The sequence below is a fragment of the Dendronephthya gigantea genome, unplaced genomic scaffold, assembly GCF_004324835.1.
Source record: "Dendronephthya gigantea isolate DGI-Jeju-01 unplaced genomic scaffold, DenGig_1.0 000166F, whole genome shotgun sequence".
NCBI classification, from domain to species: domain Eukaryota; kingdom Metazoa; phylum Cnidaria; class Anthozoa; order Malacalcyonacea; family Nephtheidae; genus Dendronephthya; species Dendronephthya gigantea.
Genome location: NW_021163176.1, coordinates 424671 through 447392, shown reverse-complemented (window position 1 = coordinate 447392; position 22722 = coordinate 424671). Strand labels below are relative to the sequence as shown.

The following is a 22722-nucleotide window of genomic DNA, read 5'->3' as shown; positions in this document are numbered from 1 at the left end:
AATGAGTTAATTCTTCTCTGTTGTGTTGCATAATCATTGATAAATTTCAGGTTGACCAATTATGTCTTGATTTTTTCTATCGTATAAACAATTTTTTATTGATATTGTAATTTTAGTTAGTTTGAGGGCCACAAGTTTATTAGCTGTCAGCTATTTCGTGTCTACCCTCATTAAATAAAGATTCTATCTATCTATCTATCTATCTATCTATCTATCTATCTATCTATCTATCTATCTATCTATCTATCTATCTATCTATCTATCTATCTATCTATCTATCTATCTATCTATCTATCTATCTATCTACTCAAATCACCGATTAAAATGCTAATGAATCAGCAATGGTTCATTATTAAATATGACAATTAATTATATGGATGTTATATGGTACAAGATTTTTTCAGTATTTTTAAATCATTCAGGGGGTGGAGGAGTGGTAGATTACTGAAGAGGCATTTGCCTCTGGCCCCGGATTTTCACTGTTTGGGAAAATTAAGAGATAGTTGGTCATTTCCCCTCCGGGCTTTCTGAGGTTTAAACATATTAACTACAGTTTAAACAACGATGAGCCACCTGTCTGCTTTCTGCTTTCCAAGTGCATTTTGCAAAGTATATAATGATATGTAATTTTCCACTTACGCGGTTTTATACGCGTGGCAAACTGGCCCGTAGTTGAGGTGGGGGCTTTGGGGGGGGTAGGGAGAGGCTCCCCCCCGTTTGACATCATGCGGCTACCGGAGTAGCCGCTATAAAAGCAACTCCTCGGCAAGTTTTTTTTACTTCCCCCCAGAAGTTGAGATGCAGCTACGCGGCAAACTTTAAATCCTTCAAAGTATTATAATTGAACACATCGGTTAACAAATGTATACTAAAAAAACGGAAAACTAAGTTCTCCGTGCGTGTACGTGCGTATAAAAAAATGCGTGAGTTAAAAACAGCCCTAATTCGTTTTTTGTGAGCCGTGACCAGCCCTGGAAAGATTAATCCGTCCGCTGGGAGCTGCTCAGGCCTCACTCTCCCTCTGGTTTCTGCTGTCACTAGTTTAAGATTTTTAATCAGGGCACTATGCCTTTTCTTGAACTCGCTGAGGGTAGAAATCCATATAAAACCTCACGAAATCATACGCCAAAGACTTCGCATTTGCCGTTAAAAAACCTTCCGCGCATTCCTGTAAAAGCTCGTTTTTCTTATCGTCACCGTGAATCCTTTTACACATGTCAAGAGCTTGGGTGTAAAACTCTGTAGACTCCTTGTACTTTTCATGTGCAGATTCATATTCATGACAGGCTGTATGTTCATCACCTTCTTTTTCACTGGCAAATGCAATGTCATTAAGCACTTTAACTAAAAAATCGTCATCTTTCCCCGCATTGATGTGATATCGTATATCATAAACCCTGTTAAACGCGAACCTCGCGTTCTTCCAATCAAACTTTAGTTTTGCGTGAACCGAAAGAGCATATAAGATTTTTTCCTCCTCTCTTGTAAAAATAGCATACTTTCTGGTCCTATATAGCACTTCTAAAGCGTCATGTAACAGTCCTTCATTCTTTTCCAGGTGCATCTCCAATGACTTTGTTCTAAGTTGATATTCAAATAGCAACATTATTGCACTCGCGTGAAAACGAAAAGGTGTATTGTACTTTTCATATAACATGTAAGCAATATCGATTGCTTTTTGAACATGCTCCAATAGCTTGACTTCGTTGTGTTTCTGTTCACTGAAATCCAAGGAAGGGGCCAAGGAAGATCGCATAATTTTGCCTAAATTATAATGTGCGCCAGCGATGTCTAACAACAAAGTAATTTGAACCTTTGCCGGTGCCGTTGAACATTCTTTATACAGCGAATATCTGTTTTCCAGAGCTTTTTTTCCATAAGATAAAGCTTCCTCGATTTTCCCCAACTCAAACAGAACGACGCTATAGTTCATATAACAATCTCCCAACTGATATCGATATATACGTGATTGTGGATCAAGATCGTATTTTCGCTTCACAATTTCCAGTGCTTTTCTGAGGTATTTTTCCGCTTCCGCTGGTTTTCCTTGAATGAGCAGTGTGTTTCCTATATCAGTATTTTTTCCTATTGCAGTAATTTTTTTTACAGCGTTTAGTGACGAAACATGCGTGTTTACAAGCATGTTATTAAGGATCTCCCGACCTTTGTCGTACTCCCCAAATGTCAAGTACGTCTCTGCTTTTATTGTTGAGTTATTTTGATAAAATTCCGATTTCATAACCTCAGGTAAACCGCTTCCTTCTTTCAACTTTTTCAATGCTTCTTCTAGTGGTATGACGGTAAAGAAAAGTCTCAGCAGTAAACACAAGTATTGAGGATTGATTTTGAAATATTCACTTTGACCTTGATTGCTTAAATACGTTCTCAACCGAAGTTCAGCTGCTATACCAAGCGCAGTTTTTAGGTCATGAGCTCCTTCTTCAGTAAGAAACTCGGCAGACACCAACTTTCCAATCGTTTCCCAAGAGGACGGGCCTTGAACATCGAAGTATTTCCCCACATATTGTATAACAAGGCTGGGAAATCTGTAGATATCTGTTTTCACTTCATAACTTTTGCCTGGTTTGTTTACAAAGTCTCCAAGACCGGTTTGACCGTATTTCGTATTCACTTCAACCAACTCATGTAAAATTCTCTCTTTCCAAGACATTGCATTTATATGATACGTGGATTTGAAATCAACCTTTGCCGAGCTGCAATTCTTCACAGTTTTTTCGAAGTGCTCTCTCATAAGTTTGCCATAGTCTTTAAACAACGAATCATCTCCACAAATTAAAGATGGGGTTGAAAGCACATCAGCCAGATGGTATCCCTCTTTGAAAATCGATTCCTCTGAAAGAAGGCCAACCATATCTCTTGGAGTTTTGATCAGGGACTGTACCCAAGGCTTCTTCAAAGTTTTATCTCGTCCTTTTGGCGTTTTACTTGCCCACGGCATGGCTCCGTCAAAGAGAAACCTCTTGGACTATCATCATAAAACCAATTTACTCCTTTGTTTCTGGAATAGTAATCATTCAACGACTTTATTCCAAGGCTAGGAAGGATAGTTTCACCAAGTTCCACCACTTTTAAATGAAGTAGGTTTGTGAAGTCGGTAAAATACTGCATGACACTGTCCGTGCTCTTTTCGACAAGAATACAGAATTCTAAATCTGAGTATGGCGTGGCTTCCTCTCTTGCTGTTGACCCCAAACCAAGTATGGAAAATTTACACGGAGGACTTGACATAACCTTTATACAATCATCAGCCATGTTGTTATTAAATCCTTCATTGATTTCGATATGAATTTATACAGTTGATGTGTTTGTTCAATTCTTTCCCTTTCAACACTGATATCTCTTGCATCTGGGTCAAGCTCAGGCATTTTATCAAAGGCGCTGATTTTCGATTGGCAGGAATCGCGGATCGTTTGAAGAGTTTGTTTATAATGTTCACGTTTTCGAAAATCGCTCTTGCTATCATTCTGCTGTGATTGAAGTATTTCATCAATAAACATCATGTGGACACTCCCGATCTCCTCTTCTAAAGAACAAATTTCTGGTTTTAGATCAACTTTGACAGTTCTTTTACTTTCATTTTCTGAATTGCATTCTCGCAGTCGATTTAACGAAGCAGTTAAAAGCCCCGAAGCTTTGACCAAATCTTCACGACTTCCGCGAGCTTTGTATACGAAACCCAATCCTTTAAGGGCGATTGCTGTTTCGTAAATTTTGTTCTTCATAAGATAAACCTCCCTTACGGCGCTGGAAAAAGTTCGTTCGGCGTCTTTCAAATTGTCTTTCTCCAGATAGCTATTCGCTGAAGCGAGAAATCGCTCGTAGCGCGATGAACTTGAACGTTGTGCCATTGTCGAGTTTACCAGATGGACAGCGTAGGCGAAATTTAATGAAAAATTGAGACAGTTGAATTTTCTGATAATGTAAAGTAACAAACAGCTCTCAGACTATATCGAAGTTGAACTGACTCTTAAATGATGCGTACTCTAATGAAACTATGCTAGTTATCTCAACTTATCTGCGGTACTCTTAACGATAACAGCGACAGTGGGAGGTGTTAACAATAAAGGTATTAAATGGGGTGAAGTCAATTAATATTTAAGCTTCCGCTCTTACACTTTGGGAATTTGATGGAATTCTGTTTAAAAACTGTGTTACAACAATTATACTCTATGTCTACCCAATTGGTATGAAGCGATCTTAGTTCAGTGTCAGTAGGAGTATGGGAAAGGTAGTGAATTCGGTGAAAGTCAATAAAAATTTGTTCTAAATATAACTGTGGTGTTCGCATAGTTTAGATTTTAAGGCCCACACACTGGACACGATTCGCGACACTGCATGGACGAGAATTTTCCATTTTCGGAAGCAAATAAATTAAATTCTGAACGAATATCTTGAGAGATATATGTGTACCAGACCAGTCAAAATGTATTATCATTCAGAATTCACCAAGAATTTCACAACCTTGGCATTTTGAAAACTGAAAGATTCGTAATTCGGGCCCTCATTTGTTATGAGCAGAACCTATGTGCAGAACGGATTTGACTTCCACTCACTGTTGTCTCACATCAATTAAACACGACAATATTGTCGGGAAGAAGGAAAACTAAATATCTCTGCAAGTATTTGGGCTAAAGACCCCAAAATACCTCAAACGATAGAGCTTGAAAAGACGATTTAAATAGTGTATTCAAACCAGCATATAGTGATAAGCTAAATTTCTTTTATAAGTCACAAATGAGTCAAAATAATAAGTTGCTTTGTTATCTCAGATTACTCACCCATAGCAACCATGTACTTAAAAAATTCCGCATTTTCTCGCTTTTTTGTTCTTTGTTGTCTTTAAAATGTCTGCATTTTACATATTTCATTCTTTTTAAATTCTGAGTAATTTTTGGCGTAGGAAGTGAATGGGCAATATGTCTTTTTATTAACATCGACAGTTCAACATTAGAATATTGAATATCCAACGCATCGACATGTTTCATATTTCTCTAGAGGTCATATTGAAGACGTCTATGACTTAGCTTGGTCTCCCAATGGAACTCAATTGATTTCAGGCTCTGTTGATAAAAGTGTGATAATTTGGGATACTAACAAAGGTATATCCTCATCTGTACTCATTTGTACACATTCGTCAAATTTCACCACTTAATTATATATTTTTATGATCATATGATCAACAGTGAATAAGTTGAGGATGCTAAAGGATCATGCGAATGATATATGCATGATATAGAAGAACACACGTGTGCTCGTAGACGCTAGTTTTGTGCGATAGGCTTTGAAAGCGAAAAAAGCAAACTTTCCTTTGAGGCTTTGATTGTAAGACGAAGTCAAATATTTTATGATAATTAAAAGAACTCTGGAGTGCATTTCTATACAGTATATCCTGTGTTTTGTATAATCATTGGCATAAAAGAACAGCGCCATGGGTAACAAAAGCAGTGTCAGGGAGTATAAAAGGTATTGAATTCGGTGAAAGTTATTTAAAATATCTCCTAAATATAACTGTGTTGTTCGCATAGTTTAGATTTTACTGCGGCAACGCGATGCGAATTTTCAGTTTTTAGAAGCACATAATTAATTTCTGGAAGCCAAATTTGGAATCTAAGGACACCAGAGTAGTCAAAATGTATTATCGTTAAGAAACAATACAAGAATATTGTCATAATTTAAAACTTTTTTTCTTTTGAAAAATCAAAAACATTTAAAAATTGCGACACGTTGTCTGGTCGTCGTCGTCTGGTCTGCGTGGGCCTTAAAGCTTCCTGTGTGTGGGTCCACACCGGACATGATCCGCCAACGCGATGGGATTTTACGAATTTTTCAGTTTTTAAAAGCCGCTAATTTTGACAATGTTATGATATTCTTAGTAATTACCGATTAACGGTACATTTTGACTGGTGTTGTGCCCATATCTCGCAAAATGTTCATTCAGAATTTAACTTATTTGTTTCTGAAAATGAAAAATTCGCGTTGCGTTATAGCGAATCGCGTCCAGTGTGTCTGGTTGTTGTTGATGATCAGTTAAAAAGTTTAAATACTTGCAGCCCAAAGGCTGAATAACGTTTAACTTTACAAAAATACGACAGGTTAAAAAGTATAAATATCCTAAATTCTACACAATATTGAATTTAGTGTAACAAAGATTACTTATATATCTATGAATTATTTACTCATAAAACTTCATAGAGCGATGTATAATAAAACTATTCTTGTATTGGTTAGTTTTACTAGCAACATTATTAAATTAAACAGCATTTTGTTCTTAAATCGTAACCGGTGTCAGTTTTGCTTGCAGCAGGCAATTTGTGGAACGGATCACTTTCAGTCTCTGTAAATAGCTTATCAGTAATATTTTCCCTCCGATCAAAGAGTGTATTAATACGAGCCTCTATAGCAAAGTCTCTGGATATGATAGTGATGGATATATGATTTTGAGTGCACGCTTTTGTAACCTCTCCAGATCGTCTGTTAGGTATTGAGGTAGCGAGTCATTGAGGAAGACTGGGCATTTAGACAATGATAAGCGTATTTTGAACCTTTTTCGGGCACAATATGACAACATACGATGTTGTCCGTGCAACTATATGGACGATAATGACAGTAATGATAATATTCCCAAGTAAAAGTAAACAAATGATCGCAAACATTAACATTTCCGTCTGAAACTATATGCTTGTTCGAAGCAATTATAGCAGTATATCTGATTAGCCAATCACGTTCAATTGGCTTAGCGGTGTTCGCCTGAGCGTAATATATATTCTGAACTATTGTTTTCCAACGTTGAGTTTTAAATACGAACAGGCAATGTTTTTTATTAACATCGACAGTTCAACAGTAGAATATTGAATATCCAACGCATGGACACATTTCATATTTCTCTAGAGGTCATATTGAAGACGTCTATGACTTAGCTTGGTCTCCCAATGGAACTTAATTGATTTCAGGCTCTGTTGATAACAGCGTGATAATTTGGGATACTAACAAAGGTATATCCTTATCAGTACTTATTTGTACACATTTGTTATATTTCACTATACTTAATGATATACTTTTATGATCATATGATCAACAGGGGATAAGTTGAGGATACTAAAGGATCATCGTCAGTATGTCCAAGGGGTGTCATGGGATCCCTGTGGTACCTATGTTGCGTCATATTCGTGTGACCGCACGTGTCGTATTTGCAACACGTCCAACTACAGATGTTGTTTTAATATTAATAAAGTGACTCTGCCGAGTTGTGCCAAAAGTGAAACCGGAACACAGGTCAGTGGATACATGAATGGTGCAGTTTTATTTAGTAACCGTAAAACATTGAGCTTTCCTAAATTTAATACCTCAATTGGTGGATGCTATTGAAGGGAGTTCTTGATCAAAATAATATGGTTAACTTAATGGCGTTTATTTTGCTTGGGGGCGGAGACAATCAGACAAAATAACTCTGCATTCAAATCGGTTGGTTAACTTAGTTCGATAGTATCGTGGGCTCGCATTTGGTCATCGGTTGACCATCAAATACCGGTTAAACAGCTTAGATTGAACTGGATTAGTTCATGAAATTTTGCACTTAAAATGTTATACTTTGCCGCCTTTATAATTATTTTAACTAAAATATCAATTTATCGTCAAAAAGAGTTCAAAACAAATCAAAATATTTCACGACGAGACAATGCCGTCCTTCCTTCGCCGTTTAACGTTTTCACCAGACGGTTTGCTATGCAGTGTTAAAGCTGCTCAGGACAGCATTACGAGACAAGACAGACCACGAGTACCACTGGAGCCAGAAGTTACTATAAACCATTAAATATAGAGCCATTGAACATTACAAACACAATATTCAAATTATTTGGCATTCGCTTGTTTCCAACTGAAGGTTACCTAAGGATAAGTAAGATATATAGTTTAATATAATAAGTAGATAGCTCTTGATAGCACATAAACAATCAAGTTTTCAGCTTCATTTACTTCTATAATACTTGTTTATTCTGCCAGATATTTTCCTATCATTTTCATTGACTGCGAAGCCGGTGTTTGGTCGCGGTGTTAATGCACAAAGTAAACTCTAGACTGATTATTATTAAATGGTTACAAAGTATTCTGATAGTTGTAGAATGTAACATAAAAAAACAATTTTGTTGTACATTATATTTTCTAGATAATAATATTTGTTCAAGATTTGCGCTGGGAAAATTTAATTTTTGCTTCGACAGAACAGCAAAATCTGCTAAAAAACACATATAGCGCCAACCCTATGCAGCATGGCCTATACTCTAACCCGCTATTTATCTTCTGCAGCATCGTGTTATATTTAAAGTTATGTTATATGCATGTGTTCTGCATCGCTGCTGTTAGTTTTATAACATTGGAAATCAAACGAAAGTAAAAAAAACTTGCAATACCATGTCCAACTTAAAGCTATATAGAAGTTAGAAAATATGTAGCTATTGGGTTAAACAAATCGACTTTGAACAACACGACCCGACCATTCAAGAACAAATTAGTAATGAGGGGACTTTTCCTATAGTCAAACGACGAATTACGGAGTACTCTTTTAAAAAATTTCAACAAGCTCAAATTTGACGAACGAACGAGTTATAACTTTCGTTCTCCATTAACGCGGACTTGGTAGCACTCGAAGATAGGTTCGTTTCATGTTTTGTCTGAGAGGACCACTTGCATTTTAACGAATTTATTGTCAAATTTTTAAAAAAACAAAATTAGCTTGCAGGTACGTTTTGCCTCGGTTGGCTTAACACGCAGGTCAAGTTTGGATTAAGATCGTGTTAAGAAAAATAATATATCCTATATTTAAATATATTGTCATAAATATTCCTTCTTTTACTGGAAATATTGTATGTAGACGGGCGGTAAAATGGAGCGAGTGGGAAAATCGTAACGAGAATTAACTGGATATCTCTTGAAATCTCGCATGCACTTTGTAAGTGTATATTAAAAACTTCCATTGAATTTCGTATATGTAAAATTCAACACCGATTTCAAAAAAAATGAAATATTACATGATTTTTTACGCTCAGGATGTACTTATCAGTTGCTGAAATGATTTATCCAATTCTTCTAAATTGAGATATACTTCATACAGTATAAAATTTTTACTCCGTAATTCACGGCTCGTTAGTCAATGAATTCTTTGATCAGCCAATTGTAAACATGACATTGGAAGGTTTCTATTATAGATCCATAGTTTGAAACGGGGCAGTTTACATTTGGGGTATATACAACCGTTTATAAGACATGCAGCTATTTCAAAAGTTTGAAACAAGCTCTCGATCTGGCAAACTAACACCTTTTTAAAGCCTCCAAACTTGCATGGCTTTTGCAACAAAACATATCGGAGAGATATTTATAATTTGAAAGATAAATTTATCATTGAAAATAATTGAGGGTTGCGTTATTTGCTATTTGTTGATTCATATTTAAAGGATTTAAAGTTCTCTTCGTTTTAAAATTTACTTCTAGATGAAGTAAAACTGTAGCGCTTCAAAACATTGTCATTCTATCATGTAGAGCTGCGCAAATCTAAATTATTACTGCACACAAGGGAGTTAGTCAACTAGGGAGTTATGCAGCCTTGACTATTTCTATTTGTGTGTATATACTGCAACATGCTTGTCCAATTTTTAATGCCATTACAGTGAATGTAGTCTATACAAACGGTGCTGATCGACCATGATTTGGCTGAACGCGGTAATCATTATCGTTTCAATTTCATCACTAGTTCATGGTAAGTCTGGTGTTCCTCGATAGTTAGCCCATGACGATTATCAATTACAACAGCAAATAGATCTCTTAAAAAACTGCAGCAAAAAAATTAATGATATATAGCTACGCCAGCGAAATGCATTATCCTATCGGCAAATAACTTTTAAACAAGCCATAAAAATATCTTGAACAACATATAAGATATATTAAGTAAGGTGTCGTTGTATTGAAACTTTGCACCACAAGATGTCTACTCACTGGCCATTAAATCTTTACTGATATGTCACACAGACAGATTTATTTACGTTCTCATATCTTATTAGCCTATTCAAATATTCAAACCGTTTAAAATCCATCTACTTCGATTAATGAGAAGGAAATTCATGTAAAGCGTATAACAATGGCTACTGCATGTGTATTCATGTCTCTTCGCGAGAATTTCAGTGTTAACATCACATATTGAGGAAACAAACTCTGCATATGAGCGAATATTGAACACAGGGAGGTGCCTGGAATTTATGTATTGATCGAGTATTGATTTCCAGGACACGGTTATCTCATTGACCGGGATATGATCGCAAAACAAGATGGTTTCAAGTTTCATTTCCATTCGGGCTCTGGATTATCAGAGGACAAGGTATAGTGTACGATTCACCAAACTAGGTGGGGAGAGGGCGGGGTGGGCACGGCCGAGGGCATAGGGGTGACTGGTACGATTCCCAAATCCCCATTATTGGAAAAGATATTGAAAGTTGGAAATGATGATAATTTATGAATCTAAGGCCTGTTTAAATGGAATAAGTTATCTCAGCTAGGCGAGGTGAAAACTGCATATAATGAAAGACTAATCAGGTTAAGCCTTTGATGTGATGCGCTTTAACCTCGCCTACCCGGGATAACTCGCTTCATGTAAACAGGCCAATGTCGCTCCATGTAAACAGGTTTTCACAGCCTCGGTTGTTGGAAGGACGCGTGGCTCAGGGCAATCCAGCCGCTGGAGAAACGACACAAGTTACTGATGGACGGAGATTATAAGCTTAGGGAGGATCCCATGAGGAAATGCGCCATTGCGGCGATGGAGAATAAAATGAAGCTGTTTGCGATTGAGAATGGCGGACAGTTTTGGAGATGTGAATGTTAAAACTTCTTTGTTTAAGAAATACGGAAAAGCTGAAAATTGCAGAGGTAATTCTATCAAACAGGGCTGTTTTAACTCTAGAAAGGAGCTTTGGGAAGGGGTTAAAGGTGACGGCGCTGACGCAGGGCTCTAGGAAAAACATTTTAAGCAATACTTCTAGTTACCTTCATGTCAAGACGTTTTGGACACACTTGCTGAGATTATTCACCTTACTGAAGTTGAAAAAATCTTTAATAAAATTGAAAGTCAACACTGTGTTTATTTTTTTCAGATGATGGATATGGAGGACCATGGAGTATGCAAGTGTATAGGTAAGTAAAACTAAAATCAAAATAAACTACTTAACAAGCATCCGTTTTTTTATTTCGGACGATTCATCCTGGTGAACGATGACGATGTAAAAGTGCTGGTCAGTTGGTAAAAAATTTCAACGCGACTCTACTATTTGGTAAAGCCACCTCGAATACCATCAATGATTATAGTATTTTCTACTAAGTTTCACAGGACCAGTGTTAAAACGCCGTCATGGCGGGTACAGTGAATGGTCCCCATGGACGAAGTGTAGTAAAAGGTGTGGTAAGGGGATACAGAAGAGATTTCGTACGTGTACCAATCCATCCCCGGCTCACGGTGGCCGAGACTGCAGTAAACTGGGACCGGGCGTGGATAATAGGTCGTGTGAAAATGAATGCTTGGGAACCGAAAACGGTAAGATAGGACTGGAAACCACTTCGTAATCATTGACACCTTCAACTCGACACCCTCAACTTGTACGCACTCTTTGCTAACCAAGTTGCGAATTGACGGATACGAGATTCTATCGAAGCTCTTAAAATTAATAGGAATTCATAAAGTTTTGCATTGTAATAATCGTGGTAACATGGTCACTCCACCACACATCATGAAATAAAAATTCGTAATGCTTTTGCGAAGATAATGTTGTCTTATATTATTGCACACTTGACCCTAGCTTTCTCAAAAACTCTTTCGTTGGTCATATGCAGTGTTGAAGACAGTGATACTGCCATAACTAGTAACTGGCTTTCCATACGAATACTTATTGATTGGATTTGCTTGTTTTATACCTAGATGAATTGGAAAATCCCGACAAGGCCCAAGAATCGAATACTGATTCGGAAACGTCTAAATTGAACGAACCAAAATCGTCATCAGAGGCCAGCAAAAAATCTGAAGACACAGATGACTACTTAGACGATGATGATGATGATAATGATGATGATATTGATGATGATGATTATAAAGACGATAAACATAGTCCGGATATTGGCAAAAAGACTTCGGATCAGAAGTTGACCAAACCAGCAGGTAATCTTGGCGGTAGTCTTGTACTAAAATCAGTTGGCGATTCAACTAAATCAACAAGCCAGACGGTTAATGATGGCTCAGTTGTGTCAATAACGAAAAACAGAAACGCTAATACCTTCAGTCAGAGTGGCGCAGCTCTTGCTAAAGTTGGTAACAAAGACAGTTCTAAACAGACCACGACGAGTGGTGTCCTAAACGGCGAGAAGCCAGCTGTATTAGGAAATGATCAATCAGGTTTAGCAAAGACAGAGGATGGTTCTTCTGGTGTTAGTGGTGCAGGGACGAAACCACTTTCAACAGCTGATGCACAACCTACTACACTAAGTGATACCACATCTAGCATGAAAAATGGCGATATGTATTCGCCAAGCAATGGAGGTACCGAAAATAAAGATGAGAATATCAGGCTCCAGTTGCTGGGAAGAATAATGACCAGTTTAACACAAATGAGCCAGGTCAGGAGAGTGATGATGCGAAGCCAGGTGACCTCCCTGGAACGAGTTCAAGTATTGACCAAGAAAACGGCGATGGGTCAAAAATGTCAGATGGAGGAACCTCGGGGAGTTTACAAACCTCGAATGGTCAAAATCAAGATACAGCTATGGATACGAAGTCTGACAGCACTGGCAAGATCAGTGAACAGAATGCAAAGGATGATATGAAAGATGGCGATGAGTCAAAAATGGAAGATGATGATTCATTGGATATTTCGGATAGTGACACCTCCGACAATAAGGAATCTAGCGAACCAAATAAGGATAATACAGATTCCACATCAGACAACGCAGAGGAGAATACTGAACAAACATCGAGCAATGGAGTATCAAATGACGATAAATCCTTAGATATCAGCACGGAGGACCCTACATCTAGTCAAGGTAGCAAAAATCCTCAATCAAGCGATATGGGGAAGGATGGGGACAAGGCTGATAATAATGGTCTGCCAAATAAGCAACAAATGAAAGCTGTAAGTGTGAATTAATATGTTCTAAAAACTAGTTTCGTTTTAGTACTTGTAAAATTGCACTAGAAACTCGCTTCATGAACAACGCTCCATACACACTGGTAGGGATCAAAACACCCGATATTTTTATGTGCTAGCCGGATACGGGATGTAATTAATTTGTTGCAATATGCTACTTGCTAACTGCCTTGTACGATTGCATGCTTAAACTCTAGGCCCAAGATCTCCTTCGATCAAGATGGCTATCACTAGAAAAGAAAGGTCGCCTCAAACCAGTCCCAGTGAAAAATCCATCAGATAAGCCATCTCAACCCGTCGTCGATGCTTCCTTGAGAGACGACAGCGAGGATTTTGAGGATGAAGAAATGGAGGAAAAAGAAGATGGAAAAGCGAATGGAGAGAAAATAAATGAGAAGAAAACGGAAGATGAGGCAAAGGATCAAACAATGAATGACCAGAAACTGGAAGGCCAGGAAAGCGATGCGGAATCAGAATTGGATGAGAAGAAATTGGAAGAAAAGGAAAATGATGAAGTAAACAATAGCAAAGACCAAGAAGAACTGAATGAAAAGACGGAAGATATGCATATGAATGGTAAGAAAACAACGAACTGTCAGGGCAAAGAAAATTAAACCCCATTAAATATTAACATCAATGAAAGAATGACCAAAAAAATCAAGTAATTGATTATACAAGTAAGAGATTACCGAACTGGATGTTTTGCTGTTGAAAGTAATAAAAACATCAAATTACTTGAGACCTGTCATTTATAGAGGCTTGACTGTACCTTCAAGGCTGGTCTTTTCGTTTTATTCCAGGTGATCAAACAAGGAATCAACAAGAGATGGAAAAACACGAGGAACCATCGAACGATCATAAGATGGACGAGGGTTTTACGGGAGAAATGGGAGAGAAAGTCGACGAGAACATGAACGATGCAGAAAAGACATCAGAGGAGAGTGGTGCGAAACGAATTAAGGAAGAATGCATTTGTCCTGCCCTTGGTAAGTCGGTTAAATGTCTACAATAGCTCAATAGAAATGATTGCGGCAATTGAAGAGGTTCCCAATAAAGTGATCTTAAGGCTAGATTTACACTTGCAAAGAAGTGGTTCGTTTTTAGCATAAATAAATTAGTTCAAATTGACTGATGTCAATTCAAAAGAAAATATGCAAATATTTTTCCAGACGGCAACCATGATTTCGCGAATTGAAATCCAGCGTAAGATGAACATGCCCGCCACCTTTCCTTAGTAGATAGGTTTAGGCGTAATGCGATTTGCGATATTCCCTGGTTGAAAAACCTAGAAGCTTAGAAGTGAGCAAGTGTTCTGGTACACGCCGCTGTGGTCAGTGTGGGTTTGGGTCACAGGGCGAAAATTCGCGCGTGACGAGTCTTTGTCCGGCGGTAAAAGCAATGGACTTCGTAAACTCGATTTAAGCTCGCATGAACTGGGTTGCACCGCATGGGTCATCTAGCTAACTTCGAATCGGTGACAGAACCAACGTTGCATCTTTTATAGCTACCGAATTCATTCGCTTTCGAGGATTATTCCTCCTCTCCACGTTTTCAACTTTCGTCTTCGCGTTTCACAGCCAGGCTGGTTTTCTCGCACGACTCTCGTTAACTGATTCAAATATTTGCTTCATGTTTATGGTTGTAATTAGTATTCATCAATCACTCCCCCCCCTTTCCCCATTCCAACGGCGCTCATGTTCGACACCAAGGCTAACCAACTTTCTAAATCTCAGCTTTCAGTTGTCACAAATAGCTTGCCTTTTACTAATCATATTTACCTTTCTGCCAACTGAATCCTGCAATCAAATCCTAGATACTTTCTGACTCGTCCCCAGTTGCTTTGTGGTTGTGCGGATGGAGTAATAAGATTTCTCCTAGCCACCGATCTATAAATATCACTGATATGTGCCAAGTTGTGGGTCTCCGTTGGGACCCTAAATCCATTCTCCTCTTTTAGGTCATTACCACTGGATTTCTTTTCTTTCAGTTTGCAATCACTTGGCAGACACGGGAATGTTTATCGACAATACAAATGTAACAGACATTAATGATCTTAACGAGATGAAAGCTTTTGCCAAAGGACTTGCCATTGGTTTTAAAACAGAGGACAAGGATGTTGTAATGGGAATTATTGCAAACATGAAACGTTCGCACATTGTTGGGTCTCCAACTCAGGCAGGGGATTCTATCTTACACCCAAAAAGCAGGCTAGCAAATCAGGCATCGAAACTGATTAGAAATTCTCGACGCAGACCTGCAAATCGGGCACAAAATCTCGATGTACATCCTAAAATTAGCTTTACTAACTGGGCACAAAATCCTATCGGAAATCTATTCCGGCATCATTCGAAAGCACACCCTCATATTCTTGCAAACATCCCTAAAACCGGGCCTTCTGCTCAAGCATATAAACGATCAAAACTTAAAATTTTTTTTAAATTCCGCCCGGAAAGGGAGCGAAATTCTAAGGCATTCAAGCGGGCAGAAGCTTACATGCTGGCAAAGCAAAAGCAGCCCATTCCACCAATACTCAATGATGTGCTGTTTGTATTGATCAGCGGTGCAGAAAGTGACGCTGAAGTACATGCGCCCGTGAAAGATGTGAAAGCGGCAGGGGCGAAAATTGTGGTCATAGGGGTTGGCAAGGACGCGAAAATTGGAAAGGTGGCATCGCAGGCAGACCTAATGTTTATGGTCCCCCCCGGAGCCGGAAATGCAATAGTTAATGCCATTGTGGTAGCAGTATGCAAAGCTTGTAAGTTGCAGCCATGTTCAGGGGGGAGGTTACTGAAAACATTCCCTAATGAAAACATTCACTTGTTAGCTATCTCGCCAGAAAACTATTAAATGATTATTTTATTTAGTTCTCATGGGTAAACCAGGACCAAATACCAAGCCTTGCCCATGTATGTTACAACCAGTTAAGAAAACCTCGCCAGAGGAAAATCCCGGTAAGTTTTTACGGCGAGTAGTAGTAAGCAACCTTAAAGAAAAATTTCCATTTTGCGAAATTTCAACACGTGGAATGTTATACTGCCGGATGAGCAGAAAAAGCTATACGAAATTTGCGATATACTTTGGACAATGAATTATCTTCCACATTTTACACCCTTTTGCAACCAAAGTTTGCAGTTTCACTTATTTTCAAGATGCTCTTTGCTAGCAGTGGCGATGAATTTTTTGCCTTCTCAATAAAAATGAGGCCTAGAAATCATCGATTCGATTGATACAACATTGATGAGGCTGTTAGTTGGCTCCCAGGGAGAAACATTTTGCATTCTATCAAACATGCACGCTCTATCTTACCCTTTTCATTTCATGCAGGTAAGATCAATACAGAAATGTCGAAAGAAGAATACAAGGCGGGCATGTTTCATGCGAGCGGTTTACCCAAGGGGGATACTTCATCTACTACACCACAACAACCTTTGTCCCAGGCCACATCTGATATAATTTCAGATAAAAAACCTCCAGCAGCACCAAGTACCTTGATCGTAAGTGCTAAGAAACCACTGACCGCTGTGTCCAACACCAAAGCACCAGAGGGAAATTTGCCGGTATCGAAAACGGCGCCCGAAGCCTTCGGCGTAACCCAGCCCGTATCTTCACCGGCGACCGATAAATCACCATCCGCTAGTCAGCAGACAAGTTCGGTGAAAAATTCCCCCAAACCTGCAGAGCGGTCCAAGCCCGACAACCTGCCTGGTAATGGTGCCACCACTCAGGCAATGCCTGTTAAAACCGCCAACGACAAAGTTATTCATATAAAACAAGACAGGTTCAAACCTCTATCAAAAACTTTATCTACCCTTGGGGAAAGTCTCAACAAAGCTCATTCGACGGGCGAATTGCATGAAGGCTCTTATGCGTTAGATGGTGACATACAAAATTTACTGAAAACAATCGGAAAGTTAAAATCACAAGTTGATAATCTAAAAAGCGATGAGTTAGCATCAGGAAATAACGATATTGAAATAACCAGCGATAATAACAAACCCGGGATTGTCTCCAAGCCTTCCAGCCAATCACAAGAAGGCTCTGAGTCAAGCAGCCAATCATCGTCGAGTATCGCATCTTCAACAAATAAATCGCCCTCAGCTTCTACAAGTCAAAAAATAACAGCCCCAGCTTCGACAGGCGAATCAACAACGGTCTCGGCTACGACAAGCCAATCAATGACGGACACAGCTTCCACAAGCCAATCGCTGCCCAGCTCTGAATACGCTGGCCAATCGCCTGCGAGTTCGAATGCCGTTGAAGAATCGAATTCTAAAACAGGAGGTACCAACGATATGCTGTCAAAATCAAACACGACTACCCATGTGCCGTTGAAATTAAAATTATCGACACTCCTGGTAACGATCCGCAAAGAAATGCCACCGTACTACATTTGAAAGTAAGCGATAAATTCAAGTCTGCAAGGAAGGAATCGGCGGGAAAGCCGTTGTCTCAGAACCCAACTGCAGGTAACATTAACAAGCCGAAAACGGACAGCATACAAGAGAATCCTTCCGTTCCACAACCAGCCAACGATTTGTTAACTGGGCAGAATACTTTAACAAAAAAGCCGAACAATGTAGGCAAAGGGGACAAAGATCTAAGTTCTGATGGGACCGAATCGTTGGTCCAAACAAAGAACCCACAAAATGCAGGACCAAGTTCAAGTTCCACACTCAAGGCACCGGCGAATGCTGCGTCGGGACAGATTGTGAAACCAGAGCAGCCGCGCGGTAATCAAGCACAAAACGCTTTGGCAAATGTTCAAGATGGAACCAAGCCGGGTACTGCGAGTACTCAAAATGTTCTACCATCAGCTCCTACCAATGACGCTTCTGGTAAACCTGAACCATTACCTCAAATTACCAAAACTCAGAATCCACCGCAGCAAAGTGCAACTGGCACCTCCCAGAATGCAAAACCTTTACAAGCTGATCAGACTTCACCAGAAGCTCAGATTGGTGCCACACTAGGTAACGCGAAAGTACCAGAAGCTGACGCCACCAAAACACAACCCTTGACACTGAGTGATCAGAAATTACCACAACCTAATACCATAAAACCGCCAAGTACCACCTACCAAGATACGGTTTTAGAAAACACGCCAGAAAGCACTGTCATACTGCCTGCGCCTTTAAGTCACGAGATACAGCGACCTGCTCGAAACGATGGCAAAGATTTTACCGCGATTGAGAGTAGATTATCCAGACAAAAAGAAACAAGAAAGCCAACTCTAAAATCATCGATACCAAGTAAGTGAAGTTTATGCCATGTTGTTAACTTGCTGCATACCGAACCACCATTTTAGTGGCAAGTGCAAGGATTAACCAAAATCAATTAAGCTATATTTGTCTCGAAGCCTTAATAGTTTCTACCTCTCCAGTAACAGCTATCGATGTTAATAATGAAGTAATCTACCCAGAATATTCACGTGCAAAATATTTTGTTTACGGACTCAAGATTAAGTTCTTAGCAATGGTCAACGATACATTTTTTGCATCAATGTGATAATGAAGGGTTGAAGACTATACGATCTAAAATCGTCCCGAGATCGGCACCCCACACAATGATCATGTATTGTCGTAGAGAATTATTGATTAATTGATTGATTGATCGATTGACTGATTGATCGACTGATTTAATTGTCAATCCTCACACACTGTGTCGGCGCGCATTTCCAGAAATATCTTCTAGTCTAATTGTATACCACACTGCGTTTCAACAGATTGCAATATAAATCTTGGTTTTGTGTTGGACGGCTCAGCAAGTGTGGAAGGAACGAAACGAGGGAATTTCCTGAAAATGATCAACTTCGCCAAGGATGTTATACACGATTTCGTAAAGCAATCTCAACAGGTCCATGTTGGTACTCTCGTGTATAGCACCAATACGTCTGTGATACTGTCGTTTGGCACCAAAGGAACGGAGAAGATCATTGATCAGATCTTGGACAGCGTACACTATCCAGGTTGGAAGTCCTAAATAACTTCTATGGTGTATTTGACGAAGATTTTTGAGATATTATCATAAGTAAATCACCATGATCAGCTATCCAGACCGCAGTTTTGATTGCAGGTCAATTGGAATCAAACTCAGTAATTCCTTTGAATATTACCTTCATGGGCCTCTAGACTGTTTAGACCCGGGGACTGCCAATGCTATATAATTCAAACAAGACACAGATTGAGACTGTAAATTTTCGACTTTATTACAAAGTCATCTTCAGACAGAATGAAATACAATACTTTACAATGCATATATATACAACAGTCAACACAGAGAGAGAGAGCACACGTGTCAATCTAGCATGTAGGCGGAAGGCCGGAAACCAAGCCAAGCTGTGAATAAAACTAAATATGTATGCTAGGGATTAACCTTCACGATAAATAGCAGAGCCTAAATCTTTCAACATTGCAGGACAAGGCTCGCTGACCGGGAATGCAATGAAAGATGCCTGGAACCTAATGTTCAGCTCGGTCCCAAGAGGAAGAAAAAGTAAACTTTTGCTTCTGACCGACGGCCCTTCGAACGACGATGTCAAAATGCCTTCGAAATGGGTGCGCGATAATGGAGTGGAGATATTTGTGATTGCTTTGGGTAAAGGTTACGACGAAGGCCAACTCAATGACATTGCCAGTGTACCAAGTGTTAAACATATCATGTTGAAGGATTATGATGATCTCCGAACTTCTGTTCAAGAAGTTAGGAACAGAGTTTGTGGATTCACTGATCAGCAAAGTTAGTTTGTGCATATTTACCACAAGCCGTGCGTTAGCCAATCAAATTTCCTGTTATATCAGATTTATTTTATAATAGGATTTCTAATATAACTAAGAAGCAGCGTGGTAGAGTCTTCAAACAACTTCGAATTAAATGTACACTTCTAAACGTTTTGAACTAAGGCTATCGTCAAGAGATAGAATGAAAAACAAGTTATCTTTTATCTCTCCCGACGAAAGTCGAAACGTCAAGAAGTGTAATAATAGAATCTATTACATAGTTCTTTCAAATCATTATTGTGGTAATTCAGAACGATTCTCATCATTCATTAATGTGTTTTATTATTGTGCAGTCCTTCAGATAATGACAAACACAAGATTAATGGACAGTCCCGATGAAATGAACTCATTTCAGAGAAGTTTTGCGCCCAATCAATGCATACTGGACGTTGTATTTCTACTGGATGGTTCGCGACAAGTTGAGACAAACGGCGTTGGCAATTTTCAACGTGAAATTAACTTCGTGAAAAAGGCGGCAAGATATCTTCCACTATCAAGGAACGATGTTCACATTGGGGTGGGCCTCTTAGGTAAGACCTGATGGAAATATTTTGATGCATTTAAGTGCAAAAAACCTGACACATTTAAATGCAAAAACCTTGACACATTTAAGTGCAAAAATATCCATCAAATATCCACCTCTTTTTGTAAATGGCATATGTTTAAAACAAGCGAGCTTATAAACATTTAAGTTTACCCCTAGATCTCAAAACTTAAGATATTTTACGTACTTTTTTGACCGTAATGGGTTAAAAATTTTTAACGGTAAATTTTCCTGAAGCGGGTTTCCACTATAGGGAATTTTTCGACTAGATTCAAAATCATACATTTAGTGCTTTATTCCAGTGGAAATTTATAAGATTTACTTTTACGTTAAGTTAAAATAATCAGTTTTTAACCATGGAAGATTTTTCTGACTAACTTTTTGAAACCCCACATATATTTATATACATTATGTGAATTGTATACTTTAATGTCAGTCAAAATCAATACATTATAGGTGACGTCAATGTAATGGTCTTCCCTTTGAACGAACATTATATTCCGAATTCCATAGACTACGAACTTGATCATATACGATATCCTGCCTCATCCGATATTCAGCCCCGGGAGGTATTGTACGCCCGGCAGGTTATGCTTTTGAAAGGTAAGAATGACACATTGGAATGTCATGACTTGTATGTTGATACTTCGCATGTAATGACAAAATGAAAACGTCAACTATCAGTAAACAACACTCCTATAACGACTGGCTATAACTCGACTAATCTGCAGTGAAAAGTGGTTGTGAAGATAATGGTAAAAAATTTTTTTACTTTTTGTTCATATTTATTATAAACCCCCTTTTCTTTCGAGATCAAGCACAGTTTAACTAAATAATATTCGCAGACTTGTTTGTATTAATGAAAAAATGGACGGTTATCTAATCTGGCGATATCAAGAGTCTCCAATATATTTTGCTGTCGGCAGATCGGGGGGAAATTGCCCTTCCACTCTGCTCTGAATGGCCCCCGAAGGCTGCTTTCCACTGTCGCGTTTTTTGCACGCACGTAAAAGCTTAAAACCTTATAATACCAAATGTTCAACAGAATCCAACCCTACTTATCTATTCAAACGTTGATTTCATAAGTATCATTTAAATGATTTTAAACTTTTACATACTTACAAGAAACGCGACAGTGGAAAAACGTTGAGCGTGGAATTTTGTGAGCTTTCGTAGACTATTGTAAAAACACAAAGATAAAGTGAAGTTTAAGGTTTCTAATGAGTGTTCACACGCCTGATTATGACTTCGTATTTTTAGGTAGACGAGAAGTGGCCCCTCGGGTATTTGTCCTAGTCACGGATGTCAGCTCGTTCGATTCGTATCGCCATGCGATTAGCGAGCTTCGCACAGACGGTTCAGACATCGCCATGTTTGGGGTAGGACCAGAGTCATACGAACAAGAAGTGAAGATAAGATCCAACGTCCAGGGATTGGACGACCAAGTTGTGCAGTTAAACAGCGCCGATGAAGACGAGGCTGCCAAAAATTTTGCCATCAATATGTGCAAGCTATCGAGCTCAAAACGAACAGAGATACCGAGAAGACATTGGAAAGCTTCTAACAAAGTTTTAAATGAAGACTAAAGGTTTCAAAGTCGATTTCACAGTCCCTCGTAAATTGGCCATTCCAAAATTGCAGCTGGTATAATAGACAAATGAAGTGCATTATCGAGCTGTTTCAAATAGGATAAACACTTTATATGCACCCAAAATAGTCCCATGACGCATTTTCTATTGCAATTTTCGATTGGCCAATGCTCTACGAAGTAGTGAAGTTGAAAAGTTTGTGTGTATGGAATTGATACAAGTAGAACTTACCATCGACATTACCTGTAAAATTGTTAGATGGTACACAGGCTGACGGAGAACAGGATAGCTCTGTCTCTGAGTAGAACATTTGTTTCATCTCAAAAGCATGTCGGTGGTTTTAGGTGAATTTAAAAAATATATATGCCTATATGCCTATGGTATTTCATATTTGTGTTCCAGATTAATGATCAGATTAATGATCAGAGATTAATCACAAGTGTTATACTTAATAAATGTTGCCGACAAGAGGAAAGACTAAATTTAACGTATAGTATGATAAAATTTTGAATGATTCTAGATTCAATGATAAGTACTATTGTCTACAGTCCAACTAGAAAAACTGAAAATAGTGTTAAAAAACTAAAGGGTGAAATATACAAATCGGTAAAAATTTTTTT

At 38.6% G+C, this 22722-nt stretch overlaps 3 protein-coding genes and 1 long non-coding RNA gene across 4 annotated transcripts; all 4 read left to right on the top strand.

Moving 5' to 3' along the window:
• Positions 1–8788: 8788 nt before the first annotated feature.
• LOC114537848 lies at positions 8789–10362 on the top strand. The gene is made up of 3 exons (XR_003688649.1): positions 8789–8965; positions 9681–9769; positions 10293–10362. It is a non-coding gene; the product is annotated as an uncharacterized LOC114537848 (long non-coding RNA).
• Positions 10363–10856: 494 nt separating this feature from the next.
• On the top strand, positions 10857–12615 carry LOC114537865 (dentin sialophosphoprotein-like; the record flags this gene model as incomplete). The annotated part of the gene is made up of 4 exons (XM_028558975.1): positions 10857–10932; positions 11157–11196; positions 11382–11593; positions 11975–12615. Coding segments are annotated over exons 1-4 (969 nt in total), but the record flags the coding sequence as incomplete, so codon positions are not given.
• A 15-nt stretch (positions 12616–12630) lies between these two features.
• LOC114537864 lies at positions 12631–17527 on the top strand (the record flags this gene model as incomplete). The annotated part of the gene is made up of 6 exons (XM_028558974.1): positions 12631–13178; positions 13391–13769; positions 13994–14179; positions 15181–15948; positions 16058–16144; positions 16518–17527. Coding segments are annotated over exons 1-6 (2859 nt in total), but the record flags the coding sequence as incomplete, so codon positions are not given.
• A 24-nt stretch (positions 17528–17551) lies between these two features.
• Positions 17552–22583, top strand: LOC114537847 (cartilage matrix protein-like). The gene is made up of 6 exons (XM_028558956.1): positions 17552–18442; positions 18916–19158; positions 19608–19928; positions 20263–20499; positions 20970–21116; positions 21774–22583. Exons 2-6 carry the CDS (start codon positions 18993–18995, stop codon positions 22097–22099), a joined length of 1197 nt encoding a protein of 398 aa, XP_028414757.1. The 5' UTR covers positions 17552–18442; positions 18916–18992; the 3' UTR covers positions 22100–22583.
• Positions 22584–22722: the final 139 nt, after the last annotated feature.